This window comes from Cryptotermes secundus, unplaced genomic scaffold (assembly GCF_002891405.2).
Source record: "Cryptotermes secundus unplaced genomic scaffold, Csec_1.0 scaffold66, whole genome shotgun sequence".
In the NCBI taxonomy this organism is placed as follows: domain Eukaryota; kingdom Metazoa; phylum Arthropoda; class Insecta; order Blattodea; family Kalotermitidae; genus Cryptotermes; species Cryptotermes secundus.
The window spans coordinates 3218800-3233788 of record NW_019731262.1 but is presented as its reverse complement, the minus strand read 5'-3'; the positions used below and the strand labels follow the sequence as shown (position 1 = coordinate 3233788).

At 38.8% G+C, this 14989-nt stretch overlaps 1 protein-coding gene across 1 annotated transcript; it reads right to left on the bottom strand.

Moving 5' to 3' along the window:
- Positions 1–2328: 2328 nt before the first annotated feature.
- LOC111866705 (ADP-dependent glucokinase) lies at positions 2329–14813 on the bottom strand. The gene is made up of 8 exons (XM_023855900.2): positions 13989–14813; positions 10707–10897; positions 8412–8508; positions 8122–8258; positions 7227–7390; positions 6240–6346; positions 4691–4868; positions 2329–3565 (listed from the first exon to the last, which is right to left on the bottom strand). The coding sequence occupies exons 1-8, from the start codon at positions 14318–14320 to the stop codon at positions 3317–3319; spliced, it is 1455 nt and encodes a 484-aa protein (XP_023711668.1). The 5' UTR covers positions 14321–14813; the 3' UTR covers positions 2329–3316.
- Between the last annotated feature and the right edge of the window lie 176 nt (positions 14814–14989).

Genomic DNA, 14989 nt, shown 5'->3' with positions numbered 1-14989 from the left:
CTTCGGGTATGGTTTTATTTACGTCAAACCATTGCACTGTATGCCATCATGTCTCCTTTACAAAATGATTAAAAGGTATATATATCATGTATAATAATAAAGTTTATATATTAAAACTTTTCAAGATTTATCATCTATATGTCGCACTTCAATTCGCGAGTTACGTCACTCCTCTCCTATGGGAGTACTCTTCCTATATTCTTGTGTATATTGTGTCCTGCGTTGTGTCCTTCCCTTGTGACTGCATGCATTGTATTGCTGGATATGTGTAATGTCCTTCCATTTTAGTACGACACACATCCAGCAATACAATGCACGCGGTCACAAGGGAAGGACACAATATACACAAGAATATAGGAAGAGTACTCCCATAGGAGAGCACTGACGTAACTCGCGAATTGAAGTGCGACATATAGATGATAAATCTTGAAAAGTTTTAATATATAAACTTTATTATTATACATGACATATATACATTTTAATCATTTTATAAAGGAGACATGATGGCATACAGTGCAATGGCTTGACATAAATAAAACCAAACATGAAGATGGCACATTAGTGCCGAAACACGTAGTGAAGAGAAAGGTAAAATTGTGTGCACTGTAAGACGGTTGGTACAAATACACATCATGAACATAATATTGCTAGCCTCCTTGTAACAATGGAAACCCCACTTTGAGACTTTCATCTCTGGGACAACGATTTCCCAGGCATTGCTTTCTCATTGTCTGCTGTGTAGCGATGGATGTCTTATAGTCCGGCTCTCAGGCAGCACATCACAATATTTTAACTTGGAGGTTAATGGCAACAGTATAAAAAAACATCTGGATCAAACAGTGTGCTGATGCAATAATGTGATGCACTGCCAATAGAAGTTAATGCAAAAGATTAATTTTGGTTCAGTGAGAGACACATGAAGGTTAATTCATTTTTACAGAATTATGTAGAGTGTGATGTTCCAGGCTGGAGAGAGTCTGACATTCTGGAGGATCATACTGCCTCCATCTTCAGGGTCAAAGAGTAAGCTATGCTGAGTCTGTCACCTGTTTCTGATGGTTTCTTGCTTGGCTTATTCCTCAGCATTGAAGATGGAGGCACAGTGTTTTTCTGAACTACATGCCATCACAACTCAGAAGACCATACTCTGTGTCAGAACAGTAAACACACTGGTGTTTGTTTGTGGTGAAAACTACAGGTCTTATGAACATTTCTACCATCTAATAACTTCATATTAATATTGACCAAGTGAGCCAGAAAATGAGAAATGAATTTCATTTCACATGAGGTAATCATTGAGACAGATTAATAAAAACACCTAAAAGATCTTAACTTGAATTCAGGGTACAAATTTTCACACAATTATTTGTATATCAACCTTACTTAAAAAAATACTGTTTGTCTGAAGTATTTATCAGTGGTCATATAAATGCAAATATTTTGCAAAAGTATTTCAATAATATAAAATTTTAATAACAAATTACTATTAGTTCTTTTCGAGTTCTTTGAAACTCTACATCCTTTTATACACAGCAATAAAAGGATCTCGCATGTGATCAAAGTATCATTCATATTTCACTGGATATGAATCACACATTCTCACCATGCAAAACCTTTTACTGACAATTTCATTCTTGTAGCATTTTTAATCCTTAAAATTAAAATAAAAATATCAATTCAAACTGAGGAATAGAATGATTAATGAATTACTGCCATACTAAATAAAATACATCACAATTTTTTGTTGACTTGTCAGTACTGTTGATTCTCTCTGCGAAACCACTTATTTATCCGCTAGACTCACATTCTTACATTTCACTTCAATGCTAATAAATCTGCTGCTGATGAAGAAACAATTTATGGAAGTAGTAAATGCAATCTCGTTTCCATACAGCATCTAAGTGAGCTATACATGTTTGGAATTTATGGAAATTTGTCTGCCGTGTTGTATTATAGTGTGATGTGACAGCACAACACTCGGTAAACACCCCGCCCCCGTCCCCCGTGGTTGCTATGCAGCAATAAACAACTCGGCAGCGCTGCCCAGCAATGCCTTTGTAAACTCAGTGGGAAGTCCGTGCAATGACTGTTGCTAGGCAGTCGGTAAACACGACGTCACACAAGAGTGAAAGCTATCACATAACTGTTTTCTGTGTTGTCCATGCCAAAGCTAAATAAGGAGCAGCAAACACTATTCAGTAGTTAGTGATTAGTTAGCGAGCCGTGTTGTATTGAATGCATGGCGGTGTCTCCAGCAGGAGAAGTATTTGTGATACTGCAGATGGCAGTAGTTGAGAAACTGTAAATGGTGTGATTGTAAGAGCGAGTGGAATATATTCGCTATATCCAATACGGCGTGAAGTTATTTGTCGCGTTATACACCCAACACGTGACAATATATTAGTTCTGCTGTAAATACGATACCACAATTAATGCTCTTTTGTTCAGATTGTTTCCTGTGTAGTACCTTTTCCTGGCTTTCAAATATTTTAGAAACATCTTATGAGAAGGTTAAAAAGAAAGTGAAGCTATCCCTGTAACAAGCCAAGTCAGCTCACAGATCACAGATGGCAGTAAGGCTGCCAGCCTTATGTGCCGACTGCCCTTTATGTCTTACAAGAACCTAGGTTTTTTGGAACACTTTGTAAAACATTAAAAATCTCCAGCAACAACACTGAAAATATTGAGAACAAAATTTCACAAACAGTTTTATGTCCCATTATAGTAAAACAAAGAAAACCCTCACCATTCAGACGTATTACCATGTGCTATTTTAACACATTTCATGCCAGTTATTATCTAAGTACTAAAGGTGGATAGTGGCAAAGAGCGGGGCAGCATAACGTCATCGAGCAGTAGGAGCAGACCATACTGCTGGTGGGTAAAATATGGAAAGCTGCCATTTGCCTTTTAGTACTCAGCCCGACAGTAGTCAGGCGCAGTTCAGTTCCTGTCAGCTGACTATTTTACCCAAACTCTTGCCAATTTGCAGAGTGAGAGAGAGGGTAAAAGAGCCAAGAGGCTTTTAAATATTTTATGCAATTTACTGGCAAGGTGATACAACTATGAAGTATGCAACACAAGGCCAGATAGCTATCAGTATAGTGTTCACTGAGAAATGCTGAAGGGCAGAATTCATTATGAATGGCAATCTCCAGGAGAACAGAATAGGAATTCCAGAGATACCTGGGAATGGCAGAAAATGTGTTAACAGTGTCATTATCTTTTTGGTTTTGTGTGTGTATGTTGCTTATTTGTATCAAAATCAAGAGTGAACATAAAAACGGAATGATGTGCAAGTTTTGTTGCTTCACTATTATATCTGTAAGAAGAGACCAGCTGATGAAATATTGTCCCCACCACCTGCTGTCTGATAGGCCTCTGTACATACTAACACAGGTGCCACACATATCTCTACAGTAAACCTGTTGTGTGATCTTCCATTCAGTTCCTCATCCCAACAAGATACAGGCTGTTCCACATCTAAAGGTACACGTCTGCTTCCTGCTGCAATAGAGGTTGAGAAGCTATCATCCATTATCAGCTTTGCTTTCTCGATGTCAACCTGGAATAAGACATTGCCAGAATATGACACTAAAGAAACTCAAGATGCATGTCAAGCTGTGTAGTCTGATAGATGTTTACATATGTTTCAGAGGAACATACTGCCTCCATCTTCAGGGTCACAGAATATGACAAGCCATCATGGTAACTGGTACCACTGAAATACAAAGCAGGAGTACTAATTACTTAAATGATCATGACATTTAGTATTAAATATTAGGTTTGAAATCATCTGGTCATGTCACATGTTTGTAACTAGACACTGGGTTTGGATTGATTAAATGGATTTATTGAATGCTTAGACTTGCAACTGCAAACGATTATAACACTTGCATTAATCTACATACTCTACACATCACTACAGGGCACACAAAGTATTGTGACATGTCGCGCTAGCTGGACCCCCCCCCGGAGCTGATGCGCCGAGCGGAGCCGAAGTTAGCCGAGTCCCAGCGTCCTGGTAGCTATGCAACGCGAGTCAACACCGGTGATGTAAGACGGCGTGAGGTAACAGCGTTACTAGGCTATACGCAGACACTGTTACGTGGCATGCAACGACGCTGTTGACGCGGCCAACAGGTAACAGCGAACGGAACATAAGCCGGCTGAGCGGCAAGCGAGAGCCAGTGTGTGATCAACAGTTCTCAAGGCAGCAGCCTACAAGTTGAGTTGAAATACAGCCGTCAACGGAGACAGTAAAAGTGTGATAATCAGTGACAGTTTGTGATAACTGAGAATTAATTGGGAGTGTGTAACACAGTGACACTTGTATACCTCCCGTACTGTGAAACGTGTAGTCTACTGACGATAGCGTGATTTGATTTGCGAATAGGGTTATAAATTGTGAAACCCCGCAATATTGTTATAATTAATTGTAGCCGAGATTTGTAGGTTGTTAAATAAACCAATTAACGATCTCTACGGCGCATTCAGTAATGCAGCACGTTACAGTATTTTCACTCTGTCATTTCTTGACCAGTTGTTGCTAGGTAGCAGCTTCGAACAGTGGACAGTCCTTTGCTCATGGCTACCAACAAACTACTAGTGCTGACTCACTAACTTATCCTGCTGGTCACAACATATAACAGTTACTTAACTTCCCATTGACATTTCACAACACACATACCTCTTTTGAGCCACAAACATGTCTATTGGCTGTAAGGGAGGCTTTGGCTGCAGCTGCCTTTGAATTTTTCCATGGTGAATTCTTCACAGTAAGGATAGCCTGGTATGCCAGTGTATGAACATGCAGTCTTGTTAGCTGACGACTGTTCTCCTTCATCACTCTGTTTCTTGATTCCAAACTTAAAAAAAAAGAGTAAATGTTTTGTTTTTTAACCAAGACCTTATAAAGAACACACAGATAGGATGAAACTTGTTAAATACTCTCACCAATGTGTATGGCAGCTACTTGTGTTACATGATGTGCAAGTACTGCAGCATAGTTTCAGCATACAATTCAACTCCTCAATCCCAGTCTTTTCAATTACATGAATACACTAATTTCCTAATTCAGGCGTCATTCCTTGAGTAAAGTTGCAGCTGCCAGGTGTATACATATTATGAAAATGACAAGGAAAGTGACTGTATCCTGTGTGAAAAACAACAGTCCACTACCTTTCTTGGTTAGCCAAGATAGTGTAGTCAGTATAGTGACTGGATAAGGGCTGGACAACCAAGGGGCCATAGTTCGAGTGCCAGTAGGGTCAAGAATATTGTCTTCTCCATGTTGTCCAAACTGGCTCTGGGGCCCACCCAGTCTCCTATCCAGTAGGTACCAGGGGTACCCTGAGTGTAAAGCAGCTGGGGTGTGAAGCTGACCACTCACCTCCAACTACAGCCGAGGTCAAGAAAATGTGGATCTATACATAGACTCCCCCATATGCCTTCATGGTGTACTGCTTAATTAGTTAAGCGCTGGGACAACTTTACCATACCTTTTACCACTGTCCTTCTTGGATGCACCCAAGGTACTTACTATCTTGATATGTGCCTAATTGGTCCAGTGAGTGATGTGTGACTGAATTATGGAATATTTTTGCCCATACGCAATGATGCATCTTTAATACGATACAGAGAAACTGCCTTTAATTACTGATTTCCCCCTCAATTTATTAGTTAAAGAATATGTATAATTTTCTTTACTCTAGTTAGTTTTTCTCTTGTACATACACTGTAAAGGTAATAATGCTACTCTATGCACATGCCATAAAAGCATATAAGAACACTGCAGAGGTAAAACCAGATGAATTTCAGATTTCAGAACTAAATAAATGGGGATGAGTGATAAGCCTAATGCTTCTGTTATTTAACCACTGGAGGGGATTTCCCAAACGTAGTGAAAGGAAAGCTAGGTGGGTTCAAGTGAAAATCTGGATATGATGCTTAAGAGAAAAGTCTCTGCTTCTGATAAGAATCAAATCTTGGCCATTTAGTTCATGGCATTTTACTAACACAATTATCCTGACTTACATGCACCAATACAGTGAAATCGCCATTTCAGGTTTTCTTTGAGTAGCACTTGATCTGAACAATAGCCTGGGGAAAAACTTACATACAGCAGATTGAACAGTGAGATTATTGTCCTTGGGTCTCAGAAACTGAATGTTAAATGAGGGAAAAACGTAAACTGAGGAATATTAAATGGCGATTCCACTGTCATATGATGAACTTACTGAAAAATCTCTCTCATCTGATCAAGGACTGTTGCTACACGCGGGTTGGAGTCTGACACAAAGCTGATGTTGCCATACATCATCATATTATACAGGTTGGCCAACTCCTGGAAATACAGTTTAAATTAATATACACAACATTACTTTTATAAATACCAGAGAGGCTTACAAATATCAGGGGATTTTGATTCTGATGTAAAATCATTTCTGTCCTTCTTAATTCAAACTGCATTATCCTTAGTACTTCATCGTTCACATTAGTTTATTTACTGTCACTTCTTCAGTTCCATAGGTTATGTAGCATCAAATGGAAATTCGCTTAGTGGGGGGTTGAGTCCAACTGGGTCCACTCAGCACAGTGGCCACTGACTGGCCTATTGTAGCCTGCCCCAGGTGATTATGATGATGGAGAATTTGGTGGAATGAAGACTGGCTGGGGAAGCCGAAGTACTCAGAGAAAACCTGCCCCAGCGCCACTCTGTCCACCACAAATCCCACTGACCAGACACGGGATCAAACCTGGGCAGCCGTGGTGGGAAGTCAGTGACTAACTGCTTGAGCTATGGCGAGGCCGCAGCATCAAATGGCAGGAAGGTCTATAAGTGAAAAACTGAAAACGATCTGTATGGAAGTCAGTTTCAAGGTCCTATCCCAGCATGTATGGAACAGAGTTTTCTTGGTTTTGATGCTGTGTAGTCCAGTAAGTAGGTGCCATAGTTCTGAAGGAAGATACTGCCTCAATCTCCACTCACACCTTAAAAATGAAGGCATTATCTTCTTCTGAAATGTTTGTAACAATCTACCAAGCCACTGGTATCACAATGCAGAAGACTACAATATGAATATTCACTGCTATACAAACTTATAATCTTATTATTATTATTATTATTATTTTATTTTATAATAATAATTAATAATAATACATACATAGCTGAATATTTTAGCTCTTGTATTACGAATAAACTATACTCAATCTGTTTCCTTCACCTGTTCATTCATTCCAAGTGAATCAGCATACGGTGTTATATATTGTGCAAGCTGATGGAGTAATTCAGCTTCTGCAAATGATGCCATTTCAAAGTGAACTCTTGTACTGGGCAACTGTGCCACCATTTGGTCTCGAATCTTTAATAGCCTTTGTTCTCGTACACCTGAAAAGGAAAATATGTTGCTCCCAAACTAATCCTTGTGTAAGTATAATAGAACTCTCGTTTAAGGTTTCTTCTGGGAGCAGTGGGTGTGAACAGTAAACTGATGAAAATCTTAAACTGGAGAAACTCAACATAGATATTATTGGCTTCAGATCGTCAAATCTGAATGTTAAATAAGTGAAAGTCTTAATCAAGGTACATTAAATGGGGGTTCCACTATATGGAAGAAAATGTAAGTAACTTCTGGAAGTACTTAAAACAAATTCGTTTCTCTCTGAACTGCCAATAACTTGATGACCACATGCATAGCATGTCAGAAATGTGTACATAAAATAAAACAGGGGCAATAAAATTAAAATACACCCTCACATTTTCAATTTGTCCTTGAAAGAGTTTACTTATGTCATTGGACATGCAATTATGTTTCTATTTGAGTCTCAACATTCTGCTATGCTATATAATATCACTTATTTTTCATATAACAATCGGCACACAAAAACAGATTGAAGTAAATTCTAAACACTTCTGACAATGGTGTTTAACACTTGGGATTACTGGGATTTTGGACTTTGTACATCATCTGATATCTAAAGAACGCATTTCAGAAACTGAATCCATTTCTGTCCTCAGCGGAGAGGGTTACCAGATGATGAAAATTTATAAATAACATCACAATATTCTTACCAATTAATAAATATATATGAAAATGTTTATAATTATGTATATCATACCTTTGGGATATGGATAATTATCCATCATCTGTAAGCCACTGATCACCAGTAAGTTAGGGTTAAATTCCTTTAGCAATTGATCAAATTCTTCCAGTGAACTCACCAGAGGATTGTTATGATCATTATGTACAATAAACCTATAAAAGAGAGCATTATTATGTATACTAAACCCATAATAAAGGTTATGGCATATTACTGAGGTTCAACACAACAAAACAATTAGTTACCACATCTCTTAATTAAGTTACAGATCTCTTTAACAAAGAGGTACCAAACGCTAATAGCTATACCTATTGGCACGTGGTGACCTGTAGATACCCCAATCTTCATCCTCTTTGTATTCCAAGATCAAATGGACGTCATCTTTCTTAATGTCACGTCCTACCACTGTTAAAATATATGGAGTTAGGGTTAATGAACAAACATTAGATCAGTGACCTCCAACCTACAGCTCATGAACAAACAGTGAACACTGAAATTGTAAGCAGAATTTCAGATTTGAAATACATAAATTTAATGGGGCTTGCAATTGTAATTTTCATACACCTTATTTCTTCTGTATCTAACTTTGAAGCTAGGCCCTGCCATTGCTCAAGCGGTTAGTCGCTGGCTTCCCACCGCGGCAACCCGGGTTCGATCCCCAGTCTGGTCAAGTGGGATTTATGGTGGACAAAGTGGCACTGGGGCAGCTTTTCTCCGACTACTTCAGTTTCCCTTGCCAATCTTCATTCCACCAATTGCTCCACAGTCACCCTCACCTATCATCTGGGGCTGGTACGCTACAGTACAAGGCACTTAGTCCCACCCCACCAGCAATAAAAAAAAAACAATAAAACTCTGAAGCTTACTGTCTTCTGGGATGTGACACTGTGTTCTCTGGTATATCATTATCAACATTTCAGAGTAACCTGTTGTCTCCATTCAGGGAAGAAGAGTAGAAATGAAGATGGAGGCACTACGTTGAACCCGTGACCTTCCAGCTTGTAGGATAGTGCCTCAACCAACTACGCTATCGCGTGCCCCCCGTAACTTTACTGTCGGGCATATTAACCCTCTGAATGCCTGGTCCCATCACAGAATGACTTGCTAGAAATGCTAAGACTGCTTGGGTGTAAATGCAGTTGTGCAGAAAAATTCACAATACTTCCTCTGGTTACCTTCACATGACTCCAAGTAAAGAAAGTTTCAACACCGATTATTTTCACTAAAAGTCATCAAATCACATTTGATGAATTTGCTGCCAGAAATGCTGTATTAAGTGATTAACATCAAGCTAATCTCTATAGCTAAATACTATTTTGAGACCTGAATTGTAAACGGAGTCACATTTCTCAAGTTCTATTTTATTCAGCTGTTTAACTTCATTAATTTCATGGTAATGCATTGTAACAAGTAGCATAGGTTTTTGCTGCTCTTCAAATAAGAAGCAAGGGGGGGGGACATGGGTATTTATGTGTTAATGGGTGACCCATATAACTTCAAAATTTACTGCCACATTGTCCACCTCATTAGAATTGCCAACCTTATAAGTTTATTTGTAAAAACAAAACCAAGAGCCTAACCTTCTGAACTTCATACTGGGGGGAAAATTCTAAGGTTACACTTCAGGTTTAGTTTTTAGAAAATAAACTTTTAAGGTTTGCAACATAAATGTGACAGGGAACAAGCCACTAAATCTTTTTTAAGTTATTTGCGTTACCCACTAATATGTTAAGTACCAACAACCGTTCTAATTTTATGCAGTGAATTACAAAATTTATAAACATTATGACTGTTCATGAGATGAGGTTGGAGAAGCATTATAAAGTCATGCTTCACAGTCACAAAACACAAGCATGTTTTATACACATACACAAACATAAACATGTATTAATATGCACAATTCAGAAAGCTGATCCACAACTAAGATGTTTAATCTGGTATCACAATTATAGAATAGAAATGTAAAGCAATTCTTGTAACAGACCAGGGAGGCCCATAGGTTTGTGAGATGTCAAGGCCCCACATTTCCTAGACAGTCAGTTCACAGATGGTGGTGAATGTGCCATACTTACATGCTGGCTGCCCTTTACCCCTAGGAAGATTCCTGATACTCATTTCTGTTAGAGTCTGAGTCTACCCCAGGGCCATAGTGCGGCTGGAAGGTCAATTGAAAAATCCAATGACCTCATTGGGAATCTAACCTGCAACCTTCCAGCTTGTAGCATAGTGCCTCAACCAACTATGCTACCGAGTGTCCCCTACATTCATAGCATAGGTACAGGTTAGTCTATCAGAATTCACTACAAACCCTGGCTTCCAGATGGAAATGAATTAATGAAACAGCAAAATTCTGTTCAAGATGAACAATAAGGAGTTTAAAAATAAGAATTTTATGCGAGATTTAAGTTTTCAAGGCAGTAACTGTGAGGATGTGAGGAGTAACTGGAATGTGATACTATATGGGACAACAGAAGTTTACTGTTGCTTTGGAGGAACATACTTCCTCAGTTGTCTGGGTCAAACAGTAAGCCAAGCAAGCAGTCTGCCACATTTACACTCTCACATACAGAACAAATTCAAAGAAGGATACTCTGCTAACTTGCCTCTAACTCCTTTTGGAAGAGATTCCTGTAATTTTGGTGTCATCTTTGCTGCCAGCAGGACCTCACAACCTTCCAGAAAAAACCTCTTTGCCATAACTGGGGCATTTCCACCAAGAGCAAAATGTGAGCCTTCAATGCGGGAAGCAATATCCACGATTGCATCAAACAGCGTGTCATTAGAGATGTACCTCCTAGAATTGGTTATACTAGATTAATCTTGACTTTAAGCTACAATCCTTTAATGACAGGGCTATTATAAATGATCTGAGTGATAAGAAATTAATATATGGATACAAACATAAAACAATTTGAAAACTGCATGGAAACTCATAAAGTTTTATCTAGAGATGTTAAATATGTGCAACATTAGTTTCTCTGTGAACTTCACTGCAATATTTAAATTCTTCCCACATATGCCACAACTGTACCTCACTGCCACTGGCTATGTTAAATATGTGCACCATCAGGTTCTCTGTGAACTTCACTGCAATATTTAAATTCTTCCCACATATGCCACAACTATAGCTCACTGCCACTGGCTATGACCTGTGAAATTCACTCTCAAAGGGACTGTGGCACTGGTGGTTGGTATACCTGGTTTTTCACATATCTCCATATGTAGATGTTGCATGGAGTATGGTTCAGGAATCTAGAGGGAAGTCTCACTCATCTAATCTCTTGAAAGCACACATGACATTGTGCCTTTTGCAACTGAGATGCCATTTCCCTTTGACAGTGATCAGAGCACCACTCAGGGCTGATATATTAAAATCAATGTTGCCAACAAAAATTTGTTTCATATTTGTATCTGTAACCATCAAAAAGTACACTGAATTCTTATCACCCATTACTTATAGATTACTTAACCCTTCAACCGCTCAATTTCTTCTAAATCTCTCTTTCTTTTTCCTGTTGCTCTCACTTTGGAGCATAGGGCATCTGTGATGTGCTTTGTTTCACTTCAGTTTCTTAATCCAAAGGCAGTTGGTAGGACTACCTGGATGGGGTATTGGCCTGTCACAAGGCCACTACCTACACAGGACAACAAAGAATAAACACAGACAGACATCCATGCCTTGAATGGAATTTGAACCCACAATCCCAGTGTTTGAGCGTGCGAAGACAGTTCATGCCTTAGACTGCGCAGCCACTGTGACTGGTCAAGTCAAAGTCAAAGTTACTTTGCAATGGTGGTTTACCACTGAACCCTTGTGGTAATTGTCTTTATGTAACATCCTCTCTGACGAGAAGATGGGCTGGTCTCTTATGAATATGCTTGGCCTTTCATCAAGCATACATATTGGACATATAGCATGTTACTGAAAATTCTTCCTTTTGCACTGTATGCAAGTTCTCAGTCAGTACAGGCTTTGCACAGATCATCATGCCTATCTTACATGTATTATGGTACAATGGCAGCTTAGTCACCTGAATGGTCGGAAGCTTCACCACCAGCAAGTTTAAGCCTCTTATATTTTAAATTTCTTCTATCTTCTTCTTCTAAATACTATATAAAAATTCAGCCTGTACCTCACAGGAAACACATTACATCTCTGCTACAAGGATCAACCCGTTAATGCTGTTTAGAGAAATAATCGCTGTTTACTGTGAGAATCATAGGGAACACATAAATACACTGTGTGGGCAGAATGCATTACATATAAATTCAGTCCGTACCTCACAGGAAACACATTATGTCTCCGCTACAAAGCCCAACTGGTTAATGCTCATGATTTGTTTAATCCGTCTTGCAGTGCGTACACTTATCTATCTTCTTCTCTCACTCGCACTACATGTTTCGGCATAAGAATGCCATCTTCAGGTGCTACTCAATTCACGTCAAACTAGTACATTGTATGCCTTGTCTTCACTTTAAAATAACTAAAATATATGTCCATCATATATGTTGACAAATGTCAATCGTAAAAATATTAAAACTGTTCAGGATTCCCGATCGCTACGTCATATCTTATTACACCAGTCATGCTCATCCTACTCTGTTTGAGCTCTTCTTCCTTATCATGTGTATTGTGTTTCTGTTGCGTCTTGTTCTCGCGACTGCGTGCGTTATGCTGTTGGGTCTGCTGGGTATGTGTGTGTGTTGACATTTGTCAACATATATGATGGACATATATTTTAGTTATTTTAAAGTGAAGACAAGGCATACAATGTACTAGTTTGACGTGAATTGAGTAGCACCTGAAGATGGCATTTTTATGCCGAAACATGTAGTGCGAGTGAGAGAAGAAGATAGATAAGTGTACGCACTGCAAGACGGATTAAACAAATCATGAACTTAAATCAGTGCAACAGGACGCTAAAATATAACATGGTTAATGCTGTTTAGGGAAATAATTGCTCTTTATTGTGAGAAGCATAGGAATCACAGATTCACTCTGTGGGCAGAATGTGATTTTTACTATGTTAAACCATATGGTATATATAGTAACCACTTGGCTTTAAAGGGTTAATGACTCATTATCCTTATCTTAATGACTCACAGAATTACTAGGGGTTCGGACTTTTCCCATTGTCCGGAATTCTAGGAAATAGAAAACAAGACATTTTGGAAAGAGATCCAGTTTCCTAAATGTCTTGTTTTCTATTTTCTAGAATTCCAGATGATGGATAAAGTCCAAAACCTCAGTAATTCTGTGTGTATCCACCATTGTCAGAACCCTTTAGAGTCTATTTAATATCTCATATCAAAGAACCACTATGAGTATATTTAGATGGAACTGGAAAGCCTCAATTATGACAGCAATATTCGATCCTAAATTTTAAGACTCTATGGAATGCATCTACATCTATATATGTAATGAGATAGTTACTGCTAAGTTGATCTGCTCAGTGTCATGTTTATACAGAAAATATTCTCTATGCAGTATATTGTGATATGCATTGATCAACAGCATTAGTAAAGATTGTGCTCTTCTGGGTTATGACTCCATGCAGTCTGGTAGATGGTTACCAAAGTTATCTGCTACCCTGCAGAAAAAGATAGCATGTTCTGACAACATATCTTACAATCCAAAAGACCACAATCTAAATCTCCACTGTCATGAAAACCTCAAATCTCTTACAGTGTGAGTTCAGTTGGGATGGTTTGTATGGAGAAAAAACAGTAACCCTAAATGGAACATAATTTCTGTGACATACTGGAGGGGCTGAGAGATTATGGCAGGATAGATAAACTTCACGTTCAGCAAATGTACATGGTCAAAGTATTGCAAAATTGTTCCCCATGTGTTACTGAGAGAGCGAGAAGGGTTTGGTACTTACTCTGCTGCAGCTCCATGACGAAAAAAGTATGCATACGTTTTCAGGAGCTCCTCCGTTGAACTTATTTCATTGAAATGTTCTGGACTTTCTGCTACAGCGTCATACTTCAATAATTCTTTTCCATCGATGAATAGGTCATTGCAGGCGCCATAACCTACAGCAACTTTTGGTCTTGTATCCACAGAACACTGCTTTTCAACCTTCACTAACCCTTCAAGAATTGAATTCAATCTGTCTTTCAACACATCGTCCACTTGCCTTCTATAAAATAAGGCTATAATAACAAATAAAACAGAAATAAAAGTTCCTGCCTTAACAGTATTGGAAGTCATCGTTAGCGATTTCTTTAACCACTATCAAATCGTACAACACACTCTGCCAAGTACGAACCACGTATTATGACCTTGTATGCCGTCTTATGTAATTACACTGGCTATTCTTATCACAGATATGAAAGCAATACAAGGATAACTCCTGTCGTGAAATAAGACCTCGTGGCATATTCTTGCGACGTCACTTTATTACTGAACGATGTAACTACAACACAAAACGCTGAACACATTGTTTCACACTCGGTCCTTTCGTGTTAACAACCTTCATTCAACATTACGTTTCCAAGCAACGAACCTTCAGTGTAGGTTGGCCATTTTCCGGGATAACGTCGTTTACGATCGTTACTGACTGGAAAATAACACTCAACAACTGGTAGAGCAAACGCCATGCAGGTTATGCAGTCATGGATCATAAGTCAAGGAATTAAAGGGAAAGCTTGGGATGTGGCGCCGAGCCGTCAGTTAACACAACATGTACACGGTGCCACATCCCAGAAAACTGCTTTCTTCAAAAGAGAAAGATCTCTCAATTGCTCACAACTCCATCCTTGGATCCTTGGCATCCTTGATTTTTCATTTCTGCATATCATAACTCGAATCAATAAGAGGGGGAAAACTGCGCATTCTACCGGTGTTACAATTACTTTTCGGCAGTAGTGCGCAAACCAA

Excerpts from the sequence above, each read along its gene's own strand:
- LOC111866705 (XM_023855900.2), bottom strand. The coding sequence starts at position 14,320 with ATGACTTCCAATACTGTTAAGGCAGGAACTTTTATTTCTGTTTTATTT. Across the intron at positions 10,898-13,988 it reads CGTCATGGAGCTGCAGCAGA|GAGGTACATCTCTAATGACA; the intron begins GTAAGTACCAAA and ends AACCAATTCTAG. Across the intron at positions 8,259-8,411 it reads AGGTCACCACGTGCCAATAG|GTTTATTGTACATAATGATC; the intron begins GTATAGCTATTA and ends TCTCTTTTATAG.